Source organism: Hippopotamus amphibius, chromosome 15, assembly GCF_030028045.1.
Source record: "Hippopotamus amphibius kiboko isolate mHipAmp2 chromosome 15, mHipAmp2.hap2, whole genome shotgun sequence".
Taxonomy (NCBI): Eukaryota; Metazoa; Chordata; class Mammalia; order Artiodactyla; family Hippopotamidae; genus Hippopotamus; species Hippopotamus amphibius.
The window spans coordinates 44,632,383-44,659,541 of record NC_080200.1 but is presented as its reverse complement, the minus strand read 5'-3'; the positions used below and the strand labels follow the sequence as shown (position 1 = coordinate 44,659,541).

The following is a 27,159-nucleotide window of genomic DNA, read 5'->3' as shown; positions in this document are numbered from 1 at the left end:
TTTTGTACGTTTCATTTGTATTTTTACCTTTCTTGAAATAATAAAGCATAATATGCCAAAATGTTTTTTTCTTCCATCTTCAATATGAAAATGACTACACAAAAATTCACCAATTTTGGTGTCTTTTTTAAAATGCACACTGATATGACAGCTGTCACATACAATCTAACAAAATTATTTTGAATGAAGTTAAAGACAGTTAAGTGCTACTAGAGCCACCTTATGGAGAAAACTGAAAGAACTTTTGGCTCACCCAGTATATCCTCTACTTTTCTACTGGGTTTTCCATTTTTGCCATCCAATTTTTAGTTTCCTAGTATTTTTGTTGTTGTCCTCTAAATATTCTTCTTTTTAAAACTACCATTTTGGGACTTCCCTGGTGTTACAGTGGTTAAGAATCCGCCTGCCAATGCAGGGGACAAGGGTTCAAGCCCTGGTCTGGGAAGATCCCACATGCCATGGAGCAACTAAGCCCATGCACCACAACGACTGAGCCAGCATGCTGCAACTACTAGAGCCCATGCTCCACAACAAGAGAAGCCCGACGCAACAAAATGTAGCCCCCACTCTCTGCAACTAGATAAAGCCTGCGTGCAAGAACGAAGGCCCAACACAGCCAATAAGTAAATACATTTAAAAAATAAATAAAACTACCATTTTGTTCCTGTTTTATGGATATAATATTCTCTCTAATTTCTCAGTAATGACTCCCCCCGCCTTTTTTCTTCTCCCTCCATAATTTCAGTGTCTTCTGAGTTCCTTTTTTTAAAAAACAGGTTTATTGGAGATATAATTTGTATGCCATCAAATTCACCCGTTGTAATGGATGAATGTTTAGTATATTTATTGAGTCTATCAACCATCGGTGCAACCCAGTTTTAGAACATTTCCATCACCCTACCAAGGTCTCTGGTGCACGTTTGCAGTTCATCTCCATTCCTAACCCTAGTCCCAATCAGCTAATAATCTGCTTTCTGTCTCAATACATTTCCTTTTTCTAGGCATTCCATATAAATAGAGTCATACAGTATATGTTCTTCTGTGTCCGCTTTTTCACTTCACTTGTTGTTTTTGCTGGCCATCCTTGTTGCAGCATGCGTCAGGGGTTCATTCCTCTTTATCGTTGCAGAGTAGTCCCTTGTGCTGATGTACCACATTTTGCTTCGACATTCACCAGTTGACTAGACATTTGTGCTGTTTCTGCTTTGGAGGAATTAGAAACATCTTTTTGTTATTTTAATATTTTATTTTGAACTCTGTGTTTCACATTAGAGGCTGTTTCCCAAATGTATGACATTCTCTAGCAGTCTGCTCATATTTAGAAAGGGAGGCCAAAAAAGTTACTCGGAAGCTGTGTATGTGCATGGTGAGAAGTGGTGAAGTGGGGGCTTCATTGTAATTCTTTGGGCAGATCCTCATGTCACTGTATTTCATCCTTTTCTCTTGAGCTAATGGAATTTTCCAGAAAATTCTCTTCCAATGTCTTGGCTGGAGGGTATAATCCTAGCTTCCAGGAGTCAAAAGGAGGGAGAAGGTTGAGATGTCCCAAATTCTAGGACATAAACTCTTACTTGATCCCCCTATTTTCAGTGGGAGACCCCTGCCTCCTTTGACTGAGCCTGGTGTCCTTGAGTCCAGAGACCCTCTGTTTTATTATCTTCTACTGGGGCAGCTGCACAGACTGGAGGAGGAGATCTGGAGATGCTTTTTAAATAGACTTTCAAACAGTCTGTCTATTTTTAGCCCTACCATTATCTGTTCCCCGTGTACCCCCTCCCCCATTCCCACAGCTATCTGGTGCCAATTTCTGAGCCTCTGGGGTTCTGCCGTGTAAAGTCGAATACCTCCCTGCTTTGCCCACTGCCAGTTTAGGATTAGCTTTCTTGGATTCACTAATCCATCTACCACTTTTCCATCTACTTTGCAGCATTCAAAATTTTACTGCTATTGTGTTCTTTCCCGTTCTCATTATGGGTTTGTGCTTCTATAAAAATCCTTTTACTTGCATTTTCACTCGGAAGAGAGTATTTATTCAACCAGCCATCTTTAATAAGAATCCCAATTTAATTTTTTAATGAAAAATACGACTTCCATTTCCAAATAATTTATGTAAATACCTCACTCTCAAGGAAGTACTGCATAACCCACCCCTCCTTAAATGTGTGCTGCACATAGCAACTTCCGTCCCAGAGGACAAACAGAAGGGGGTGAGGGAGGAATAGCTCTATAGTGGAGGCAACTGACAAACCCTCCTGCAGTCAGCTGATCAAGGTCAACATCAACAGTGATAAGTCATGCTGATAGTATGCACCCTTTGTGGCCTCACTCCCCCAAACCTATAATCTCAGTCTCTCCATGAGAAAAACCTCACATAAATCCCAATAAAGGGACAATCTACAAAGTTTCTGACCACTACTTCTCAAAACTGTCAAGGTCATCAAAAGCAAGGGAAGCCTGGAGAACTGTCACCACCAGGAATAGCCTAAAAAAATATGACAAATAAAAGTAATAGAGTAACCTGGGTTGGATCCTGTAACAAATAAAGAATATCAGGCAAAAACTAAGGAAATCTGAGTAGTGTCTGAACTTTAGTTACTATTAATCTATCAATATTCACTAATTGTGACAAATGTGTCACATAAATGGGGAAACAGCAGTGGGGCATGTGGGAACACTTGACTATCTTTGCAACTTTTCTATAAGTCTAAAATTATTCCTTTTTTTTAAAGCTCTTTATTAGAATATAATTGCTTTACACTCTTGTACCAGCTTTGGAGATACACCAAAGTGAATCAGCTGTATTTGTACATATATCCCCATATCCCCTCCCTCCTACAACTCCCTCCCACCCTCCCTGTCCTGGCCCTCTAAGGCATCACCCATCATCAAGCTGATCTCCCTTTGTTATACAGCAACTTCCCACTAGCTATCTATTTTACAGTTGGTAGTGTATCTATGTCTATGCTACTCTCTCACTTCGTCCCAGCTTCCCCTTCGCCCCCCGCCCTCCCAACCCCGTGTCCTCCAATCCATTCTCTGCATCTGCATCCTTATTCTCGCCCAGTCACTGGGTTCATCAGTACCATTTTTTTTTTTTTTTAGATTCCGTATATATGAGTTAGCATACAGTATTTGTTTTTCTCTTTCTGGCTTACTTCACTCTGTATGACAGACTCTAGGTCTATCCACCTCATTACATATAGCTCCATTTCATTCCTTTTTATGGCTGAGTAATATTCCATTTTATATATGCACCACATCTTCTTTATCCATTCATCTCTTGATGGGCATTTAGGTTGCTTCCATGTCCTGGCTATTGTAAATAGTGCTGCAATGAACATTACGATACATGTTTCTTTTTGGATTATGATTTTCTCTGGGTATATGCCCAGGAGTGGGATTACTGGATCATATGGTGGTTCTATTTTTAGTTTTTTAAGGAACCTCCAAACTGTTTTCCATAGTGGCTGTACCAACTTACATTCTCACCAACAGTGCAGGAGGGTTCCCTTTTCTCCATACCCTCTCCAGCATTTATTGTTTTTAGATTTTTTGATGATGGCCATTCTGACCAGTGTGAGGTGATACCTCATTGTGGCTTTGACTTGCATTTCTCTAATGATTAGTGATGTTGAGCATCTTTTCATGTGTTTTTTAGCCATCTGTATGTCTTCTTTGGAGAAATGTCTATTTAGGTCTTCCACCCATTTGTGGATTGGGTTATTTGCTTTTTTGGTATTAAGCTGCATGAGCTGCTTGTATGTTTTGGAGACTAATCCTTTGTCAGTTGCTTCATTGGCAAGTATTTTCTCCCATTCTGAGGGTTGCCTTCTTGTCTTGTTTATGGTTTCTTTCACTGTGAAAAGCTTTTAAGTTTCATTAGGTCCCATTTGTTTATTCTTGAGCTTCACAGGCAAACTCTATCAAACATTTAGAGAAGAGCTAACACCTATCATTCTCAAACTCTTCCAAAATATAGCAGAAGGAGAAACACTTCCAAACTCATTCTATGAGGCCACCATCACCCTGATACCAAAATCAGGCAAAGATGTCACAAAAAAAGAAAATTACAGGCCAATATCACTGATGAATATAGATGCAAAAATCCTCAACAAAATACTAGCTAACAGAATCCAACAGCACATTAAAAAGATCATACACCATAATCAAGTGGGGTTTATCCATGGAACACAAGGATTCTTCAATATATGCAAATCAATCAATGTGATACATCATATCAACAAACTGAAGGATAAAAACCATATGATAATATCAATAGATGCAGAAAAAGCTTTTGACAAAATTCAACATCCATTTATGATAAAAACTCTCCAGAAAATGGGCATAGAAGGAAGTTACCTCAACATAATAAAAGCCATATATGAGAAACCAAAAGCCAACATCATTATAAATGGTGAAAAACTGAAAGAATTCCATCTAAGTACAGGAACAAGACAAGGGTGTCCACTCTCACCATTATTATTCAACATAGTTTTGGCAGTTTTAGCCACAGCAATCAGAGAGGAAAATGAAATAAAAGGAATCCAAATTGGAAAAGTAGAAGTAAAATTGTCATTCTTTGTAGATGACATGATATTATACATAGAAAACCCTAAAGACTCTACCAGAAAACTGCTAGCACTAATAGATGAATTTAGTAAAGTAGCAGGATGCAAAATTAATGCACAGAAGTCTCTTGCATTCCTATACACTAACAACAAAAGAGCAGAAGAGAAATTAAGGAAACTCTCCCATTTACCATTGCAACAAAAAGAATAAAATACCTAGGAATAAACCTGCCTAAGGAGGCAAAAGACCTATACACAGAAAACTATAAGACACTGATGAAAGAAATCAAAGACAATACAAACAGATGGAGAGACACACCATGTTCTTGAATTGGAAGAATCAACATTGTGAAAATGACTATACTACCCAAAGCAATTTACAGATTCAATGCAATCCCTGTCAAATTAGCAACAGCATTTTTCACAGAACTAGAGCAAGAAATCTTACGATTTGTATGGAAATGCAAAAGACCCCGAATAGCCAAAGCAATCTTGAGAAGGAAAAATGGAGTTGGTGGAATTAGGCTTCCTGACTTCAACCTATACTACAAGGCCACAAAAATAGAAAGGAAGATCAATGGAGCAGGATAGAGAACCCAGAGGTAAACCCAAGCACATATGGGCACCTTATCTTTGACAAAGGAGGCAAGAATATACAATGGAGAAAAGACAGCCTCTTCAATAAGTGGTGCTGGGAACATTGGACAGCTACATGTAAAAGAATGAAACTAGAACACTTCCTAACACCATACACAAAAATAAACTCCAAATGGATTAAAGACCTAAATGTAAGGCCAGACACTATAAAACTCCTAGAGGAAAACAAAGGCAGAACACTCTATGACATACATCAAAGCAAGATCCTTTTTACCCCATCTCCTAGAATAATGGAAATAAAATTATTCCTTTTAAAATTTTATATACACTTATGCATATACTCTTTCTCTTGTATGCAGGTGTATCTTCAAGATATATTCCTAGACGGGGAATTTTTGAGGTCTAAATGGTAAATTCATTTAGAATTGTGTTAGATATTTCCAAATTCCCCTGTGTAGGGATTGTAACATTTCATACTCTCATCTGCAATATTAGAATGCCTGTCTCTCCATGGTCTCCTAACAGTTTGTTCTAATTATCTGTTTTTTGATAAGTTAATTTAATATTTTATTATATGTGTAAGTGTGAGCTGACTCAAATTAGCATAAAGAAATACATTTAAACATTAAAAAAAATAAACGAACCTTTCATTTATACTTTGGCTATTTATTGACACCTTGATGCCAACAGAAGTGTACCAGAAATTATCATTTTACAATTTGACTCATATCTACCTCATACCAAAACCATTAGCCATGTGTTCTAATTTATGTATTTGAACACTTTATCCATTCTCTTTTCCAAATACTTATTGAGCAAATACTTTGTTCCAGGAAGTATACCTGGTGCCGGGCTACAGAGATTAATAAAATATGATTCCTGTCCCACAAGAAGTTTACATTCTGGGAACACAGACGGTCCTAGAACACATCTTATATTCTACTTCTCTAGAAGTGAACCAGCTATGATGAACCACATTTTGCTATTTCTATTAAGAGTACAAAGAAAATAATAGCTGAAATTCTCTAGCTTTTAAATGCTTTTGTTTAGGTGAGATGTGGACTCCATTAAAACTGCATTATCGGGACTTCCCTGGTGATCCAGTGGTTGAGAATCCACCTGCTAATGCAGGGGACACGGGTTTGATCCTTGGTCCAGGAAGATTCCACATGCCACAGAGCAACTAAGCCCGTGCACCACAACTACTGAGCCTGCGTACTGCAACTACTGAAACCCGTGCTCTGCAACAAAAGAAGCCACGGCAATGAGAAGCCGGCGCACCACAAAGAAGACCCAACGCAGCCAATAAATGAATAAATTTATTAAAAAAAAAAACCCAATACCCTGAATTTTCAATTAAGAAACGTGCGGGAACAATTAGCTAAAAACCTGGTGGAAAAGGGCGTATTGACAACCGAGAAAAAGAGCTTCCTTCTTTTCAACATGAGGACACATCCCCTCACCAACAACAACATTAAACAGCGCCTCATCAAGAAGGTGCAGGAGGCCATTCTCGACAAGTGGGTGAACGACCTTCACCACATGGACAAGCGCCTGCTGGCCCTCATCTACCTGGCCCACGCCTCGGATGTCCTGGAGAACGCGTTCGCGCCCCTCCTGGACGAGCAGTACGACTTAGCCACCAAGCACGTGCGGCAGCTCCTGGACTTAGACCCCGAGGTGGAGTGTCTGAAGGCTGGCACCAACGAGGTGCTGTGGGCGGTGGTGGCGGCCTTCACCAAGTGACCCTGCTCGGGACCAGGCGTCCTCCTTTCTCTCACGGGAACCAGTCGTTTTTCTTCTATGGACCTCTGGTTGTCTGCAGTTTGTACTTCCCACACTATAATTGGTTTTTGTTTTATGAAATAGTAAGTAGCTTTTCTTGTTGTGGGTGTGTGCATGCAGGAATCTGCTGATATGAGAGACCTTTCTGTTTAGGTTTATAAAAAAAAGTTTTACTGTCTGTTTGCATGTCATTCCTTCTTGAGTTCAAGAGAGTTGCCATTCTCACTGTAAACAAGCTTTGGATTTTTGTTGTGTTTGTTTTCAAACTGCCTCCAGTTTTCTTTCTCTTTCTTTCTTTCTCTTTCTTTCTTTCTTTCTTTCTTTCTTCAGATTTTTGTTTTTATTGAAGCATGGTTGATTTTCAGTGTTGTGTTAGGTTCAGGGGTACAGCACAGTGATTCAACTATGTGTGTGTGTATATATATGTATATGTATATATTCTTTTTCAGATTCTTTTCCCTTCTAGTTTATTACAAAATATTGAGCTTAGTTCCCTGTGCTATACATACAGTAGGTCCTTGTTCATTTTCTATTTTATATCTAAAAGTGTGTATATGTTAATACCAGTCTCCTAATTTATCCCCCTCCTCTTTCCCCTTTGGTAACCATAGGTTTGTTTTCTATGACTGTGGGTCTATTTCTGTTTTGTAAATAACTTCATTTGCATCATTTTTTTAAGATCCCACATATAAGCAATATGATATTTGCCTTTCTCTGGCTTAGTTCACTTAGTATGATAATTTCTAGGTCCATCAATGTTGCTGCAAATGGCATTATTTCATTCTTTTTTATGGCTGAGTAATATTCCATTGTATATATGTGCCACATCTTCTTTATCCATTCAGCTGTCGATAGACATTTTTATGTTACTACCATGTCTTGGCTATTGTAAACAATGCTGCTATGAACATCGAGGTGCATGTATCTTTTCCTGAAACCACCTCCAGCTTCAAAAGCACATCATTAGCATCTCTTGAGTTTGTTTTTCAACAAGTACAAATTCTCCTATATTGTTAACTCACCAAAAGTAAAAAACTGTACCTATTAGGGTATTTTTTTGGTAAAACTCAATCGAGATGCATACCTTAACAATTTTTTGTTGCCATTATGCTAAGTGAAATGAGTCAGACAGAGAAAGACAAATACTGTATGATATCACTTATATGCAGAATCTTAAAAAGCCTAACCCATAGAAACAGTGAATAGAATGGAGGTTATCAGGGGCTGGTGTGCAGGAAATGGGGAGGTGTCAGTCAAAGAGTACAAACTTCCAGTTATGAGATGAATAAGTTCTGGAGATCTAATGTACAGTTTGGTGATTATAGTTAATAATACTGTATTGTATACTTGAAAGTTGCTAAGAACGGAGATCTTAAATGTTCTCATCAAGAGAAAGAAATGGTAACTATGTGTTGGAGGTTTTAGCTAAGGCTGTGGTGGTCATCACTTTGCAATACATAAGTGTATTAAATCAGTAGGTTGCACACTTTCAACTTATGTAATATTACATGTCAATTATATTTCAATAAAGTGGGAAAATTTTGCTTTCCATAATCTTATATTTCTATATTTTCACAATTACATCATAAAAGTAAATTGCTCCATAAAGCTAAATGGGTTGTGTACATCCATTGATGCTGTATATAATGTGGACTTCACATGAATTTCTCCTCCAATTGCTGTACCGATACACAGCTGTTACCATAGCTTTATAATAAATCTCGGTATCTGTGAGGACCTGTCCTTCCTCAGAATTGTGTTGGTGATTCTGAGCCCTTTGCTCTTCCATATGAATGTTAGGAACATCTTATCAAGTTTCTTCAAACATCCTATTGGGATTTTGATTGGTACGCCATTGGCCGTACAGATTTATTTGAAAGAACTGACGTCTTTATGATATTGAGTCTTTCTATCTAGGAACATAGCATAACTTTCTGTGGTAAATTAAATATGGCCACAAATTATTTGCAGCTCCTTCTGTTAAGAGGTGGAGTCCATTCCATCACCTCCTGAATCTGAGCTGGCTTTGCTCTCTGCTTTATCCAATAGAATGTGGTAGAGGTGACATCTTGCCAGTTTCAGAGCACATAAAGTGACATGGTGTCTGCCTTCATTCTCTCGGAATGCTGCCTTGAGAACACCATATCACACCATACCGTAATGAAGCCCAGGACAAAAGGGCATATGGAAAGAGAGACCCAGCTGTCCCAGCTAAGTTCAGCACCCCGCCAGCTGTCCTGCCAGCTGAAGGCAGCTGTGTGTATGAGCCTAAGTGAAATCAGCGGAGAATTGCTCAGTCAACCCAGAGAATTGCATAACATGGTGTTGATTTAAGCTGTTAAGTTTGGGGGTGTTTTATTCCACAACAAAGACTAGTTGAAAGAGAAACTGCTGGCTAAAAATGAGGTGCTGCTGTAATAAAAACCCAATACATGCGTCATGGCCTTGAGACTGGGTAGTAGATAGAGGCCAGAAGGAGACTATTAGCAGAAGCTGGAAAATTAGTGAAGAAAAGTCTGGAAGGATGGTAAACCATGTCTTGTGCTAGAGAAACAATTGGCAAAACTGTTACCAACACCACGTGAAGCAGAAGAACCACCTGGCCAACTCATAAAATCATGAGAAATATTGAATTGTTGTTTCATTAAGACAGTAAGTTTTGGAGTGGTTTATACAATAAATAGTTGACAGACTAACAAACTTGTGAATCTGATTGTTATGGACTGAATTGTGTCCCCTCAAAAATGTATATATTTAAGAATGGGACACAGAAAAGCCCTCTATACTTGTGAACAGGTTTGTCAACTTTGCCACAGAGTGATCGGTGGCAGCAAAAGACATTATCTCAGGGAACCCACAAAGGCCAAAACGTGGAGGTCTTTTCTCTAGGACTGTTCCGTTTCTCCAGGGAGAAACCTCTAATTTCTTGACTCCATGGCAGATATCTTGCTGCAGGCATCCTCAGAGGGAATGAGTTGGGTGGGGGTAGGAGGAATAATAACCATCTTCCTTCTTGATTATCCTACACAAAGAAGGCAAAATGACAAACCCTGATAACAGACCCACATTTTCCCAATTATCTTTTCAGTGCCTCATTTGAATATATAAACATAACAAGGATCACCAGACATCTGTTTTTCCATCAGTTGTGTTTTCAGCCCTACGTGTTTGTCCACCACCGTGTGTCCAGTTTTTGGTCCCAAAGTTTTCTAGGGCTCTAGCAGTGAAATCTTCCTTCTTGCCCCAGTTTTCCTTTGGGAACCCTTAGAGCTATGCCTTTCCGAACCTCATCTATCTTGTTTTCATCAACTGATGGCCCTTTTACCTTTTATTTCATTATTTTGGCGCACATATTTTTCATTCACTAACTATATAGAGAAGTCTCAAGAGAGATAAAAAATTGTAAACTAGTGTGATCAACTCTTTTTAATGAAAAATATGTGGGCACAGTAAGATCTTTTTGCAGAGTCAAAAGCATCTTAAGCTTGTGGTAAAATCAAAGAGAAATACTTTGCAATAATTTAAGAAAGCACTATTCTCAATGAAATCGTATATGCTAAGTTATTAATTCTGGCTTCACCACCAGCTAGTTCATATGATTTGGGGCAAATCATTTGATCTCTGAGTCTCAATTTCCTCTTCTCTAAAATGGGTTAATACCTTCGTTATTTTTAAGAGTTATGAGCACACACAATGGGCTTAATAAATGTTTCATTTTTGCTTTGAAATGAATAAACAAAAAGGGACATTTGTGAAATGCTCATCAAGACTGGCCAGGCAGGAATTCCCCAGTGGTCCAGTGGTTAGGACCCTGTGCTTCCACTGCAGGGGGTCTGGGGTTTGATCCCTGCTCGGGGAACTAGGATCTTGCATGCCGCGCGGCCCAGCCAAAAAAAAAAAAAAAGAAAGAAAAGACTGGGAGTAGGTTGGTGACCATTCTGCTCAGTGACATTGTAGTAGGAAACCTATTGCAAAGAAAAGAACGTTTTCATTTCGATGGGTTTTAGTCTCTCTGTTATCCAGGTAAGTCTTGTCTTTAGAAACTATACTGTTTCTATCTCTTCCTCAAGAATTTTCTTCTCTCTTCTTTCTGCCTCATAAGCCTTACCTGTTTGAAAAGAAAATCGATGAAGTGTGTCAGCCATGGTCCCAGCAGGAAGCTGACTTCACCTCAACTAGTTCCAAAGAAGGGACTTTAACAAGGGAACTCTTTCAGGAAACCAGCACAGGAAATTGAGGCACCCGGAGGCTAGCTGGAGTGGGCAGCCATTACCACATCAAGGACAAGAGGGATAAAGGGGAGGAAGAGGGTTCTTGGACCCCAGTGAGAGCGGAGATGTGGAGGAGGGGCCACCCAGCAGAATCTCTAGTTGTGAAGGAATGCAGCAATTATCTGAGGCTTAGCAAGACAGGAAGGAAGAGAGGAAGAAATAACCCTGTATACCTTTCTTCTCCCACCTTCAGTTCCCCTCGGCTATTGGAAGCCAGTTGTCAAGGGAGCCTGAGCCATGGGGGCCCAGAACAAGGTTGAGAGTGCACTTTTCAAGGAGCAGAAGAAGAATGGTCAGCACATGAAGAATTTTAGAAATATTTATTGTATTACTTTGGGGGAAAATACAGATATATGAAAAGTCTAAACATTTTTGGTGATATAAAGTGGCTAGAGCAGAAAACTGAAAGCCATCTTGTGAAAAAAATTTTTTTCTTCACTTACCTTTGATGCCTGTCATATGTAGAAATCGATGAGGATAGAAACAAGATTGTTTCATATTGCATGTTCTGTGCCTTAGGGTGACTCCTAGTTTATTACCTCAATGATGAAACCAACCGCCACTCAGGCGAAAGCGATTGGAAGCAAAATAGTCAGCTCTGAACTAGTGGAACTTACCAGGCTAAAGCATCAAGGACTGGTTCCAATATGTGCATGAATGCAATTTCAGGAAATGTCTCAGCCTTGTCATGGATGTCTCTAAGGATTTGTTAAAAAATTCAAATGCCACAGATTTATTTATTTTATGCTGAGAAATCTACTGTGCCTTCAGTTATAAATTCTAGATGACACTTAGTTTAATACGATCCTGAGAGTGAGAGTATGTGTTCCTTGCATTTTACGTAAAGTCTAATGGTATGCCAGGCTGCTCTCCCTTTTGTTAACACTAAAGACTAATCACAGTGTGTGATTCAAAATTAAGTCCCACTTGGCAAAGCTGTGGCTGACATTTTGGTGCTTTGTATCAGTATAAATATTTATCAAGTCGTGTCCTATTTTAGGTTGATGACTTTTTCTACTAGGAATTAGTGGATAGCATTCAGGGGCCTGTGAAACCCTTAAAATTGATTGCAAAATGTTTGGCACACACACATTTTTCTAGGAAGAAGATCTATGGTTTCACAAATACTCCAAAGCTGTGCCTTCCTTTGCCTTTCTAAGTTAATTAGCATTCCTCTATCTTATTTTCATTAAATAATGGCTTGTCTACCTTTTATCTCATCATTTGGGTTTACATATTTTCATTCATTAGCTGTCATTATAGAGGATTCTCAAGAGAGAGACAAGATACACGTGATGATCAACTGCTTTTAACATTAAGAACCATGGCTGAACACAAATGTTCTGAAAGGGAAACTAGGTGAAAGATGAGAGAGCTATAAAAAAATTTTTTCAGAGATATAGGAATTTATAACAAAGATGCCCTCCCTGACAGTCTTATTGGCTGGACTTAGGATGCTTTAGGTGAGAGAGTTTGGGATGTAAAAAATATAAAGTAAGACAGTCTTTCCTTGATTTTAATGATTTGTCCATGAATAGGATTGGTCTAATGATCCTGGATTGGAACCCATTCTCTTACTGAGAATTTCATCATATTATTTTACTTGGGGTTTTTATGTGATGGTAGGATAGTATTCTTGAGCCTGCCAAGATGATTGCAGGCAGCCCCATGGATAAAATAATTGGTAGTCCATCTTAGGAATGGTGCATTGATATAAAGGAGTTGCTGTCTCTGGTCAAGTGTTACATAGATATAAGGAAGGGCTCTCAAACTCAAATGCCTATTGGGACCTAGGCTTTCATAAGGTGGGCAAATAATGCTGAAATAAAGAAGTTATGCTCTATATCCAAAGGGGGCAGTCTTTAGTCAACTCCACTTTTTTGGATAAAAAAAAAAGATTTGTAGAAGTTGGCAACTAATTCAAAACATTTTAAAACACTGTGTGGGATGAACATATGTTTCGAGGGTGTATTTGGCCCAAGGGGTACTGGTTTGGGATCTCTGGTGTAAAATAGTCGTTCCCAAGCCTGGCTGAAGATCAGAATCATCTGTGGAGCTTAAAAACACAGATGCCCAGTCCCACCCCCAGACTGGCTGAATCGCGTCCCTGGGGGTGACGCTGGTGCACAGCCAAGTTTAAGAACCACAAGAGCAAAGAGCAGATGATGGACAGCACTTACCACCCTTAACACTGCAAAATTAAAAACGATCACAATAAAGGGAGTCAGACGAGAGATGAACAAACTATCCCTGTGGAAGAGCAAAAATGGTTAAGACTTACAGGAATGCTTTTTTAAACGGGTTCCTGCATGTTTAAAATTTTGTTTTTCTGATCTTTTTTAGAGAGCTGTGCATTCTAACATAGTAGCCACTAGCCATGCGCAACTACTTAAATTCAAATTATTTAAAATTTTAAAAATTTAAAATTCAGGTCATCCTTAGTTGCACTAGCCACATTTCAAGTGCTAAGTGGCCACATGTGGCTCATGGCTCCTGCGTCAGACAGTGTGGATGTAGAACATTTCCAACATTGACGGAACTTCTGTTGGACAGCCCAGGTATAGAGATTATGAAAATCAAGAGAGTTTGTAGACTTTTTACACCATGTGGAATTCTGATATTTCTAGAGAGTAGTAATTGTTAGTACAGAAAAAAATTTCTTATTTATTTATTTATTTATTTGTTTATTTATTTATAGCTGTGCTGGGTCTTTGTTGCTGCAGTTGGGCTTTCTCTAGTTGCAGCAAGTGGGGGCTATTCTTTGTTGTAGTGCAGGGGATTCTCAATGCGATGGCTTCTCTTGTTATGCAGCATGGGCTCCAGGTGTGCAGACTTCACTAGTTGTGGCGCTCAGGCTCAGTAGTTGTGGCACATGGGCTTAGTTGCTCCACAGCATGTGGGATCATCCCGGACCAGGGCTCAAACCCGTGTGCCCTGCACAGGCAGGTGGATTCTTAACCACTGCACCACGAGGGAAGTCCCCAGAATAAAACATTTCTTAATTGGCCACATAGGTCTATGCTCTTAAAAAGAGTGATGTTTACCCTAATGCAAATTAATTTGTAGATATGGAGGTATTTTTAAGTACAAAAGTATTGATGCAATCATTGGACAAATATTTATTCAGTGCCTTCTTGGTGCCGAGCACTCTTTGTGTTTTTAAATTATTCATGGAATTGAGTAAGGTTAAAAAATTGGCTTGGGCAGCTTCCCAGAGTTATATTCTCAGGTATAAATATTACCTTTAATTTTCAGTCTACTTTTCCCTTTTAATTCTCTGGAGCTCCCCTTACTTAATGCAGTAGCTATCATTAGGTTGAAACATGTTATTTGGAATATGTAATGTAGCTTAATGATTTAAAAAGAGAAAGAGAAAGGAGGCAATGGCTAATAGCAGAGACGTTTTCTCTTTGCTGAAAAGCGTAGATGCCTAGTGACGGGTTTTGATCTGACCGTGACTAGGTGTAGATGCGACACTCTGCCCAACAGTGTGACACCAGAACAGCATCCTGTACAGCCATTCAGCCCCATTCAGTGCATGCTTCTTACTCCTATTCAGATGACATGCAGTGGGATAAAAATCCAGGAGACGGACAAGACAGAAAGAACCCAAAGTGAAGGGCGTTAGGCCTTGAGGTTAAGTGTAAACTTTTATTTTATTTTTTTATTTTTTAATGAATTTTTAAGTGTGTTTATTTTATAAATTTTTATTTTTGACTGCGTTGGGTCTTTGTTGCTGCGTGTAGGCTTTCCCTAGTTGTGGCAAGTGGGGGCTACTTTTCGTTCCTGTGCGTGGGCTTCTCATTGTGGTAGCTTCTCTTGTTGTGGAGCACGGGCTCCAGGTGCATGGGCTTCAGTAGCTGTGGCACATGGGCTCATTAGTTGTGGCTCATGGGCTCTAGAGCACAGGCTTAGTAGTTGTGGCACACAGGCTTAGTTGCTCTGCGGAATGCGGGATCTTCCAGGAGCAGGGCTCGAACTCGTATCCCCTGCATTGGCAGGCGGATTCTTAACCACTGCACCACCAGGGAAGCCCCAAACTTTTAAATTTGAAAAAAAACCTGAACTCTTGAGGATGAGAACATCCTAAATAAAAAAGAAGACTCTTAGGTACAAAAATCAAAAAATAATTTAGAGAAAGCATTGTTGGATAATGGTTAAGAATTGTTTATTATAATCTAGCTTTATGGAAATCCTGATCAAGAGACGACCAAGCTGAGTGGTAAATAATTGCTGGGCACAAGATGGGAGTAAAGGTAACCGTTCAGAAGACGGAGCCGCTTGGTGCCTAGAAATCTCTAATCATGAACAGTTACAAATTCCTCGGGGACATATGGATTGGATTTTAAAACGGTCCAACAAGTTAACTTATTTTTTTGTCTGTGGCATAAATCTGATTGGGTATTTTATAGTCTCCATATGGCTCTTAGGATAATAATAATAAAGGAATAAAGGCTGGAGCTGCTTCTGGAATGAAGTAAATACTTGAGTCCTTATCTTTGTAGTGGTTACAAGTCTCTGATAGCGTGAAGGAGTCATGACGAAGGGACTTGATACTGAGAGTTTTGCTGCTGGTCTCCTTTGAGGATTGCAAACCCTGGTTATCTAATCTTACCTTATAGCATGAGCCACTTCCTTTATGAAAATGGCAGCCAGGTCTGTTGGTTCACCGTCAGTGAATGACTTGCACACTATAAGAGCCACGGTGACTTGAGTCGCTCTCATACACACACACACACACACACACACACACACACATCAATATTTATAATCCATATGAATGACATGTCAGGGCCTGGGTTTAGGTGATGGGGACAAAAGATCAATAAAACATAGACCTTACCCTTAAGGAACTCATATTCTAGAAGGGAAATTCTATGTGTGAACTAATAATTACAATGCAATGTAATAAATTCAATAACAGAACTACATTGGGGGAATGACGTTAATACATGTAAGAGGAGATTGTTTAGGGATTGTGGATAATAAGTCCTTTCTTATTTGATGTTGACTTTACAACACAGATAAAGGGCAACAAGGATAGAAAGCATGTTGGTGTGTTGCTGGGTCCGAGGCTGCGTATTGTTGTTTTAGTCTTGGCCATCATCCTGTGTTGAAATAGCCCCTAGGACTTCCTAGGTGGGGCAGTGGTTGAGAGTCTGCCTGCCGGTGCAGGGGACGCGGGTTCGATCCCTGCTCCGGGAGGATCCCACATGCCGCAGAGCAGCTGGGCCCGTGCGCCACAACTACTGAGCCTGTGCTTTAGAGCCCGTGAGCCACAATTATTGAGCCCATGTGCTGCAACTACTGAAGCCCACGCACCTAGAGCCCACGCTCCGCAACAAGAGAAGCCACGGCAACGCACACCACGGGCGGGGAGTGGCCCCCACTCACCACAACTAAAGAGAGAGCCCGCGCACAGCATGGAGGACCCAACACAGCCAATAAAATTAAGTAATTAGTTAATTAAAAAAAAAAGAAATAGCCCCTAAATGTCCTACTCCCAGATTGAAGCCAACTGAGGGAAGAACCTGAAATGAGGCCAAGAAAGAACTAAGTAGTGGATGAGAAATCGATTCTTAACACCCAGAAATGTCTGGATACAAAAACACCGAGCAGATGGGTCTATTCCATAGACTAGACAAAAGAGGGTGACATCAGGCCGTGTGGGGAGGCATATGGCAAAGGAGAGCCTCAGCTCAGTGGCTCAGTGTTAGGAATCGTTCAATAGGCTGGCCCTCAAAATAGCAAGTGTGGGGTGACTGGTTGACTGTGGGGAGCGGTGATCTAGAACAGCACAAAATGCAATAGGTCCATTCAATTTCTTCACACAAATGTAATTAAAGAAATAGAAGCAACACCTTGGGTTTTGGCTACATTGCTTAGTGACTTTATGTATGTTAGGTGGACCTGGCCATGAGTGGGCAGTCATCTTTGCATTGACATTATGAAAAGCAGGGCCATCAGCTATAATTGCGAAATACCATGGGGGGGTAAGGAGCTTACATGAATCTTTGATATCTGGAAAGATCCTAAGCCCTTGGATTGCTTTTCTCTGAATGGAAGGCAAGAACTCTTGCTGTAATTTTTTAAAAAATATTTATTTATTTATTTGGTTGCACCAGGTCTTAGTTGCGGTAGGCAGGCTCCTTAGTTGCAGCTCGAGAGCTCCTTAGTTGTGGCATGCATGTGGGATCTAGTTCCCTGACCAGGGAGCGAACCTGGGCCCCCTACATTGGGAGCACGGAGTCTTATCCACTGCGCCACCAGGGAAGTCCCTCTTGCTGTGATTTTGTCTATTATCGATCTTGTCCCTGTCCCAGTCCACCTGAGTTTACCACGGAATCTAAAATCAAGAGTTTTCGAAGGTAGTAAGAATATGTGTATGTGTGTAACTGAATCACTTTGCTGTATAGCAGAGATTGGCACAACATTGCAAATCAACCATATTTCAATAAAATAAATTAAATAAAAAAGAGTTCTGGAAGGTAGAATTTGTCCTCCATCTGTAGTACCTGGTGTTACTATTCCCAAACTACTCAAGGCATGTGAATCCTTTGAACTATTTCAGCGCCAAATCGTCAGCCAGCGTGCCCGGGCCCTGCCTTCAGGCCAGGTCTGTTCTGATAGGGGGGTGCATTAACTATACCAATTGTTGAATATTTTGGATATTAACCCTGCTATATTACCAAAAGATGGAGATGTGCATGGGCGGGAGGATAAAATAAGGGATGGATTTTAATAGGAACACTCAAATTTGTACTTTCAAACTGACAATTTTAAAAATAGTCTTCTTGGATGAGTCTTCTTCAGAACATATTAAAAACAACATTAAATCTTTTTCCTTCAGATACTTCTAGAAGGAAAAAACATCCATTTGGGTGCATAAATTATGGCCTGATTCTTAAGAAATCGTTCATGTTGTGCTTGTGTGTTAGATCTCATAGTAGACCATGCTCAGATTGTTTTATTAAATAATGTAAATATCTTTCTTTTGAGCTGTGCCCCTTCCCCACTTCACATTATGTGGTAATCTTAAGTTGCACCTACATACAAGTAGTAAAACAAAACAAAATAAGACACCGGAAGAGCTGAAAGCATGTAATTTTATATCTTTGTGCCGGGGCAGACATATTTGAGGCTGATTTAAAAAAAAACGTGAGCAGCTCTGCTAATTCACTCGGTAAGGTCAGATCTCTGTTAGTCAGGAGAAAATGCACAGGGAGACCTGCACTCACCATGCCGTCTGAGGCAGCAAGCGTGGGCCCCATGTAGGTTAAGAGAGGGGCAAGTAGAAGGGTATTCAAAACCTTTGTAATGAGGCTCCCTCACCTGTCTGCCCTTGGTATTCCTCTTTTGGGAAAATGTAATGAAAAGTGCTTGTCCAGGGACCAGACATGTATTAAATGACAAGATCTATTCAAGTGGCACATCTAGGTGTGTGTAATCCCTCTAGTTATACAGTGCTTACAGTTTTTAAAATTACTTTTCGGCGAAGGGGAAGCTGAGACAAACTGAGAGAATAGCACTGACATATATACACTACCAAATGTAAAGTAGATAGCTAGTGGGAAGTTGCTGCATAACACAGGGAGATCAGCTCAATGATGGGTGATGACTTAGAGAGCTGGGATAGGGAGGGTGGGAGGGAGTCGCGGGAGGGAGGGCATATGGGGATATGTGTATAAATACAGCTGATTCACCTTGGTGTACCTCAAAAAAAAACTGCTTTTCCACACACTATCCCAAGATGGGAGCCAGGATATTTTTTACCCTCTTTTTATAGATGAAGAAGCCATAACTCAGGGAGGTTGAGGGACTGTGCACATGACCACACATTCATTGTGGGGCCGAGGACACACCCAGACCTCTCAGCTCTAAGTAGTTCTACCTCGTTGTAGAGTTGTGAGCAAAGACTTAGTGGAGGGCCCATCAGGTAACACGGCTGGTTGTGTACTTGGTCTGTGGCCACTTTGGCAACCAATGAGGCCCCCACTGGTAAGGAAGAGTCACACGTATGCTGATGGGGCTATTCCCTCTCCTGTTGCAGAATCACTCCTAATCCAGAGCCTGGCACATACAAGACAACCCGCAGATACTTAACTGAAGACCCTGAAATGTCGCCGGGGCATTAAAGAGAAAGCTGGCCCAGCTACTCGGCTCAGCCACTGGTGTAGGTGACAATGACCATCTTCAGATGGTGATGCTCTATTGATCAGCCTACATTTGCCAACTCGAGAGGTCTCGTTTCTCGCATACAAGGGCAGGAAGGAGAGTTGTTTTCCTACTTAACCAGATGAGAGTAATTTTGACTTGTCTAATCACTGCCCAAGTACCGCCAGCGATGTGGAAAATGAAGGCCATCCATTGAATAAGTTTTCATTCATTCAGAAATTGGGCTTTGTTTAGTCAGTCCCAAGAGTCTCATTGCAAATATGAGATGAGAGAGCGAGGCCTCGCCAGGAAGTTGCTTGATTTACAGCGACTGCCCGTGTGTGTGTGTGTGTGTGTGTGTGTGTGTGTGTGTGTGTGTGTGTGTGTGTGTGTGTGTGTGTGTGTGTGTGCGCGCGCGCGCGCGCGTGCGCCTGAGAGGTAGACCTCACCCTCTGTCTTGTGGGAGAGCCCGCCCCAGGGGCTGAGGGAGTGTCTACAGCACCCACTTCAGCCAGGCTAGCTCAGCAGGGAATGTCTCCATCAGCAAAAGAGCCCTAGCAGTCGGGAGAATACCCCCCATCCTCCATCACGCCAGACTTCTCTCTTTAACTCACTGCTCTGCATGCTACCGAGTCCTAGACCAGGAACTGCTGAGCCGACTTGATAAAACATGCCTGTACCATCAACCAGCTTTCCTCTGTGTAAGCAGGAAGTTACCATGGAAGAAAAGCTGAAACACAGATCAGATTCCAAGTTGCTGGGAGTGCATTGACAGTCTTTCTCTAGCTTCAAGAAGGCACCCCCGCTGCCCCCCCGCCCCCGCCACACCACACACACACACACACACTTATACAGCATAGATAACTCTTTTTAAAAAATTATTTTAGTTATTGAGGCATTACCACTTGTATCTTCAGATTGCAAGAATTCTTAGCAGTTACCCCTGGCATACAATAGGTTATTTGGACATTTCCACATAGGTTACTCTTTTCCTTCCTTTTTTTAAAAATTTTTTTTTAATCCCCAACAGAACTCTTGCATGGAAAGCTCTTAGACGAACTATGAGGAAATGGAAGTGGAGAGAGAAATTGTGCTTTTTAAAAAAATTCCTCACTGTGCTCACAGTTATTTCTGGGTCAGCAGTTTTCCTTTAGGGAAACTTGGTTTTTAATTAACAGAAAAAGAATAAGTCTCAGTCAAGGCACTTGGTGCACGTATGATCCACTGTGGGAATAGCTCATGAAAAGCAGTATCACTTGAGCGTCGTAGAGCACACAGCCCCAAGAACGAACAGAACCTCCAGGGCGTGGCGTCGTGTCGTGGCAGAGTGACACGTGGCTTCGGCGTGTGGCCCTGGCCCTGAGGCCACTACAGCTTTAGCCCCAGCAGCTGTATTTTCTACATTTGTAATTGCACTAGAAAGCCATGAGCCTCAATGACATCCAAAATTTCTCTCCTTCTCTGGGAAGCTTGCCCGAAACTCAGGGGCAAGGAAATCCAAAGGTTATTTCTTCACGGAACCAAGAACACACTGTGGTGGAGGGGCTTGCACACCTGGGTCTTGGGGGGAGTTGTCATGGGGAAGGTTCCCGTGGCATAGAGAGCCATGGTCTTCGGAGGCCTGGGGCCGCCACGGGCGCTGGACCCATCCTTGCGTGTCTGTCTCCCTGGAAAAACACCCCACCCGCCACCCCTGAGGCGCGTGAGATGTCCCTCTGTTTCCAGCAGTGAGAATCAAGTGTCGGGCGAGGGCCTTGTGTTCGGGGTGGTTGAAACCTCCTACAGTCGTGTGCCGTCCTGGCTGGCACCTTGGCTGAGGCTGTTCATAAGAAGTGCCTTGTTCTGGGTCTGGAAGGTCTGTGGAGCTCTTTGTTTTCAGGGTACCTCTGGGGAGTTGCCCACGCCTAGCAGAATTCCCAGAGGCTCCGACAAAGAAGAAACTCTGTTTTGTGCCCAGGGTTTGTGGCTTTGGTTTACTGACTCACCTGGCCCGGCCCACCTCTTATCTTGTTCCCACCTTCTAGCGCCTGCTCCCCTGGGCCATTCACCGAAGGCATGTTCTTCCCTACCTCTCTGCTCAGAGGCTGCCCTCACCTCCCCTCTCTGCTCAGAGGCTGCCTTCCCTTCTGCTCTCTGCTCAGAGGCTATCCAGCCTCTCCTGGTTTTGAGCTCAGCTCTCCTCCCACCATGCTCCATCTGACTCCCAGAGCTTTCACACCTGAGGAGTCTCTGAACACACTCCTCTCCCTGGCCCTGCTTTCTCTCTTCTCTTCCCATCAGAGTCGATCCTCATGAAGGCAGCACAGAGCCCTTCAGTTCTACACTGATGCCTCTTGAGATGCTGGTAACGGCTACATGCGAGCAAGAAAAAGGACTCATGGCTCTTGGCTTGCTGTGCTTACCTGTCACTGCTGCCCAGGTGGGTAGTAAAGCATCCTGGCCAAAGACATACAGTGGAAGCTGCTTAAGAATGTGTATAATTTTTGGCCCAGTAATGACTGAAGTCAGGATAGCCTTCCTTCCAGTAAGCTGGGAGTCCCGGGATGGGTAGAACCACTAGAGAGATAGAGGCTCACATTGGCATTACTCCTTCCCAGCCCCTACCTACTTCTGACAGTCCCCTGGGTGGGTAGAGGAGGGGTGGATATGTGTGGTGACAACAGGCCAGATCTTTCTTCCTTTTGGCAGAATGAGGTGACTAGTCATGCACAGAGGGGTGGGGAGCTTTTCCCTGGAAACTGGAGACCACAGTGACCAGGGACCCAGGGCCAGTGCATCTGGGAAGTCAGTGTCAAGAAGAAATGCCAAGAGGGGCCAGGAATCGGTTGACAAGGAATGACAGCTGAGTACTGTCTCTGAAGGGATGTCATAACAAACAGTGCATGGGAGCGTCCACTGCACTGTGCAATTTGAGGAATCATAAGCAGGACACTCAGAAAAAAAGGAAGGTCTGTGAAAAAGTAACAAGAGCTACAAGGATCAAGGGACAAGACCAAGAAAGGATCCACTGTCCCCACTCATCTCGTCCCCACACATCTCTTCCTGTCCTTGGTCATTGCGGTAGTAGCACCGTGGTTGGGGTGAGGGGCCCGTCATGGATTTTAGCCCACCTGAGGCCAACTGGAAGTGACCCAACTCTTTCTGCAGAAAAAAAGAAGAGATTGGACCACAAAGAAGTGTTTGACTTTACAATATGCTGATACAGGAAGTCACTCCCCTCTGCTCAGTTTTCCTATGTTGGCTTGGCCCTATTATGCCATCCCTCCTGTTGCCAGCACAATAGGTTATTGGAAGACTGACTTTCAGTTGTTTTGAGGGTTGTTTCAGGATAACGATGAATCTGAATGAGCCCACGTACCAGCAGGTGTATGTGAAGAAAACAGACCTGCCCTGTTTAATGCCCTGTGACTGAAAGCTTCTCTCTTAAACCTCCCAACCTCAGGTGTGATCAGGGCCAGGGATGAACTGATAATTTACCATATTGCATTTTAATAATGACCATATTGATATCATCTAAGTTTCAAGTATGTGTGTGTGTGTGTGTATCATTCTAAAGCAATGCTTACTCCAGGATATGAGGAGCCCATCTGAGAATGTTTTCTCACCCAGCCTCTTCCACCCACTCTGCCCTTGCATCCTCTCACTGTAATATATTAGTCTTCTGTCCATTTGTTACTGATAGTTTCAGATGTTGGAAGCTCCTTTCTGATGGTAAATTTCTTCAGTCTTTCATTTTTAAATATCACCATTTATCATTTTGAATACAAAGCACTTTGGACGATTTCACTGGCTATAGGTTTGGTTTCTGAGTTAGGATTCAGTGGGCTTATTTAAAAATGAATGTCATCCTTAACAGGTTTGATGAGTCTTGGAGATCAAGGTGGCTTAATGCCACATAGACATGGCTGATGAAGTTCATGTGCTCATCCATGTCCATTTCTTCCTTGTCTCCCATTGATTTATAGAGTTGCTCCTCGCAACCAATGCATAGAGAGTGGTAGAAAACATCCTAGGGTGCCTTGTCCTCACAAAGAACATGAAGCTGGTTTTGAATGGCTTAAAGGAAGTTTGATCAAGTAATGGAAATGAAAGAGGAGCCCTCTTTTTTGGGACCTGGGCACAGTGCAGAGAGCATGTGCTCACTACATGAGACTGGAGCGTGGACCACGGAGCATGGACCACGGAGCGTGGACCACGGAGCATGGACCAGAGGGGCTGACTACTTGGGTTGGAGTCCTGGATCTTTCACTAACTGATGGGAAGTACACATGATCCAAGGATAATTGAGAGTGGAATAGACCAAAGTCAAACTATTTAAGATGGATTAAAATCTTAAGCGAGGCTTCTTTTTAATATAAAAAAATGAAGCTACAAGTTATGAAGATAAAATTTTATCTTATCCAATAGAATATAGATTGTTGTTGCAACTATGTGTTCATTCACAAATAAATCTCATGTGGATATTTTGGCATAATTTTTAAACTAAAATGATACATGGCGTGATACAACAGCCTTCACTTAATGTGTAATTTAACAGCAAAAATTTTTGGCAAACATATTAGAAACTTTCATTCATTTTTCCAAGGATCTCTCTTTGACATTCAAATGATTGTTTTTTGAAACCCACATCCTGTTACCATCCTTGCTGATTTTTCTTCTCTAAATGTTAACTGGTTTACCTAGTTCATCAGTGGTTTGTTCATGTATTTCCAGCAATACTTCAACTCTTTCATCAACTTCACTGACTCTTGTATCTTTTGAAATAATTGCAAAGGTACTTTGTAATCAGTTGGGATTTTTACTTGCATTGCACTGTGTTCTTTCATTTTTTTTTTATTTTGAAATGTTAGGCTTACAGAAAAATTGAAAAAACAGGACAGAGGTCCTGTATACCCTTTACCTAGATTCCTTGTAATATTAGCAACTTACATAACTAGGGTAAATGATGAAAGCCAGAAAATCAACATTGGCACATGATTTTTAACTACGCTATAGACCTTATTCAAACTACACCAGTTTTTCCGCCAATATTCCTTTATCTGCATCCGGATCTGGTCCAGGACCCCCATTGCATTTAGTTATTACGTCTACTTGGTGCCCCTCAATCCGTGAGGCTTCCTCAGTCTTGCCTTGTCTTTCATGACCTTGACATATTGGAAGAGTACTGGCCTGTTATTTTGTATACTGTCTCTCTATTCGGGGTGTTTCTGATGTTTTCTTATGATTCAATTGAGGTTATAGATTTTTGGTAAGCTCTCAGAAGTGATGAATCCTTCTCCCTTGCATCCTACCTGGGGCTACGTGATGTTGATGTGTCTGGTAATGCTAACTCTGCTCATTTGCTACAATGGTGCTGCCGGGTTTCTCCACTATAAAGTCACTGTTTCTCCCTTTGGAATTAAGCAGGATGTTGAGAGATATTTTCAGAGTATGGACATATTCCATTTTCCTTCAAACTTTCATTCTCTAATTTTAGCATCCATAGATGGATCTTGCATGCAACCATTACCACTACGGTGTTTGACAAATGGTGATTTTCCTATTTTCCTCATTCCTTCTGCATTTATTAAGTGGGATGTGGATTTTGAAGACTTAGTACAAAAAGCAAAAGAGTATAAACTACCTCATTAATAACTTTTATATTGATTACATGGTGAAATATCCATTTTAAGGTGTATTGGGTTAAACCAAACATTATTGAAATGAGCTTCCCTTGTTTCTTTTTACTTTATACAATGTGGCTGCTAGAAAACTCAACATGACATATGGGGCCACACCTGTGGCTCATATGACATTTTCATAGGACAGCGCTGCCCTGGAGACTCACATGATGAGCTCTTGTGGCTATCTCCTAGGAGGATGGTGAGATTTACGTGAGAATGTTACATAACGTGTTTGGCATAGCACCCAGCATATAGTAAGAACTCAATAAAACGGCCATTATTACTGTGTTACAAAAGGACAGTCACTCTTGTGAACTCTTGACTTCACAGGGGAACTCAAATGTTTTCATTAAGAACACTGGTCAATCAGGACTTTCCTAAGAGGAGGAGAGCCCTCTGGAGAACTGAGCTCTCCTCAGACCTGGAGGATGTGTTTTTTAGTTGAGAGCCAGTAGAGAAAACCTAAGCTTGCGTATTGAAAACTGGGCTGGTCACTGATTTCCAATAGGAGATTGAAGAAGATGAGAGGAGAGGAAAGAATGACTACTAATCCAGCCTCTGAGATGTGTCTGCCTTGTGGGACAGGTGCCTCAAGGAAAAGACTTTGGTGAATGATGGATAGGGACTCATACCAGGCCTTCAGTTATCAGTGATGGATGGTCTGCTTCAAAGGCATCTTGTCCTTCTCCATCAGTCCTGCAGGTAAGACCACCTGGTGCTCCCCCTTATTCTTGGGGCATAACTGATGAATGTGCCAGGCTGAGTCTATGTACCAAAATATGCTTTTCCCATTATTAGCTTCCCAGGTATATTCTCTTCCTGATGGCAGTTAGGACACAAGCCACATTCCCTTGATCTAATGACTGGCAGCGCTAGCAAAGCTTCTCTGGATCTGTTATTTCATCCTAGAAGTTACTTGGGCTACAGGCAAAAAGACAAAACAAAACAAAACAAATTCACGAGATGATCAGTATTCCAGATGTATCTCTGTAAAGATACATGGATAATTACTGAAATCATTTCACTCAACCACCTTACGTAAGCAGTCTTTACCACATGCTAGGCATTATTGCAAGTCTTCCCTTGTAAGTCATTTGATCTTCATGTCAACCCTCTGAGGTAGATACTGTCATTTCCCCTATTTTACAGATAAGGAAACAGAGGCAGGGAAGGTTACCTTACTTTCCCAAGATCACACAGCTACTTAGTGGCTAGAACTGGGATTTTAACCCAGGTAGTCTGGCTCCAGAGTCTATGCTCCCAACTATGACTCTTATTGCTTCCTGCCCAAAAAAGGAGAAAAATCAATAGAGGCTTTGTATTTGAGGCTTTAAAATTAAGGCCTATGGAGATTTTTGCTCACCTTAATGGGTAATTGCTCCCCTTTTCACAAACTGGCAGGACTCCATTTTCCAGAGAAGGAAATGGAGAGGATAGGATGAAGGGTTGTCTGTGATTTCCTCAGAGCCAAGGGCAGCTGTTTTTAAGAAGGACCATTATTCACAAAGAGGATAGAAAACCTTCTACACTGGCCATCCCTTATCTTTAAAGAGTGAATTAGTTCAGCTGGGTAAAATATGTCTCTCTCTAGTCTTTGGCTTTCTATATTTTGTGTGCTATCATTTGCTAAAGATATGACAGTGTGCTCTTTGCTTGGGTTTGCAGCTAGGAGACCTGTATGTGTTTTCCCACCTCCCCCAGGAATGCAGCCAGAAAAAGTCATGGCATCCAGGAGTCATCTGGGAATGCTTCCCAGAGCTGCTCCAAACTGGGGCACAGAGCCCGCTGCACACACCCACCAGCCTCAGCCTTCACCTGGATTCGACTGCTGCAGAGAGCTTTGTCACCAAGAATGATTTATCTGGGATCCTGGCTGTCTAGATTCTGGCAGATGGTCCTCTGGGAAGGAAGCAGCCGAGATAAAGCTCTGAGTTCAATGTGTAAGGTCCAGAGTAGATTGGCAGCTTTGACTCTGTCACCACCAAGCTGTGGAAGGGTGGATACATTCCTTACTTTGATTGCTTCCAAATTCCTTTGTCTACCTGAGACATGAGGGTAATGGTACCTAAGCTCCTATCAAGCAAGCTTGCAGACCTAATTAGAGGTAGCTGAGAGATCTAG

General features: G+C 41.6%; 1 protein-coding gene across 1 annotated transcript; it reads left to right on the top strand.

The window, feature by feature from the left end:
• The first annotated feature begins 6,220 nt into the window (after nucleotides 1-6,220).
• LOC130837495 (Golgi phosphoprotein 3-like) lies at nucleotides 6,221-7,023 on the top strand. Its single transcript, XM_057710497.1, has 2 exons — nucleotides 6,221-6,246; nucleotides 6,518-7,023. The coding sequence occupies exons 1-2, from the start codon at nucleotides 6,221-6,223 to the stop codon at nucleotides 6,909-6,911; spliced, it is 420 nt and encodes a 139-aa protein (XP_057566480.1). The 3' UTR covers nucleotides 6,912-7,023.
• The last annotated feature ends 20,136 nt before the right edge of the window (nucleotides 7,024-27,159 follow it).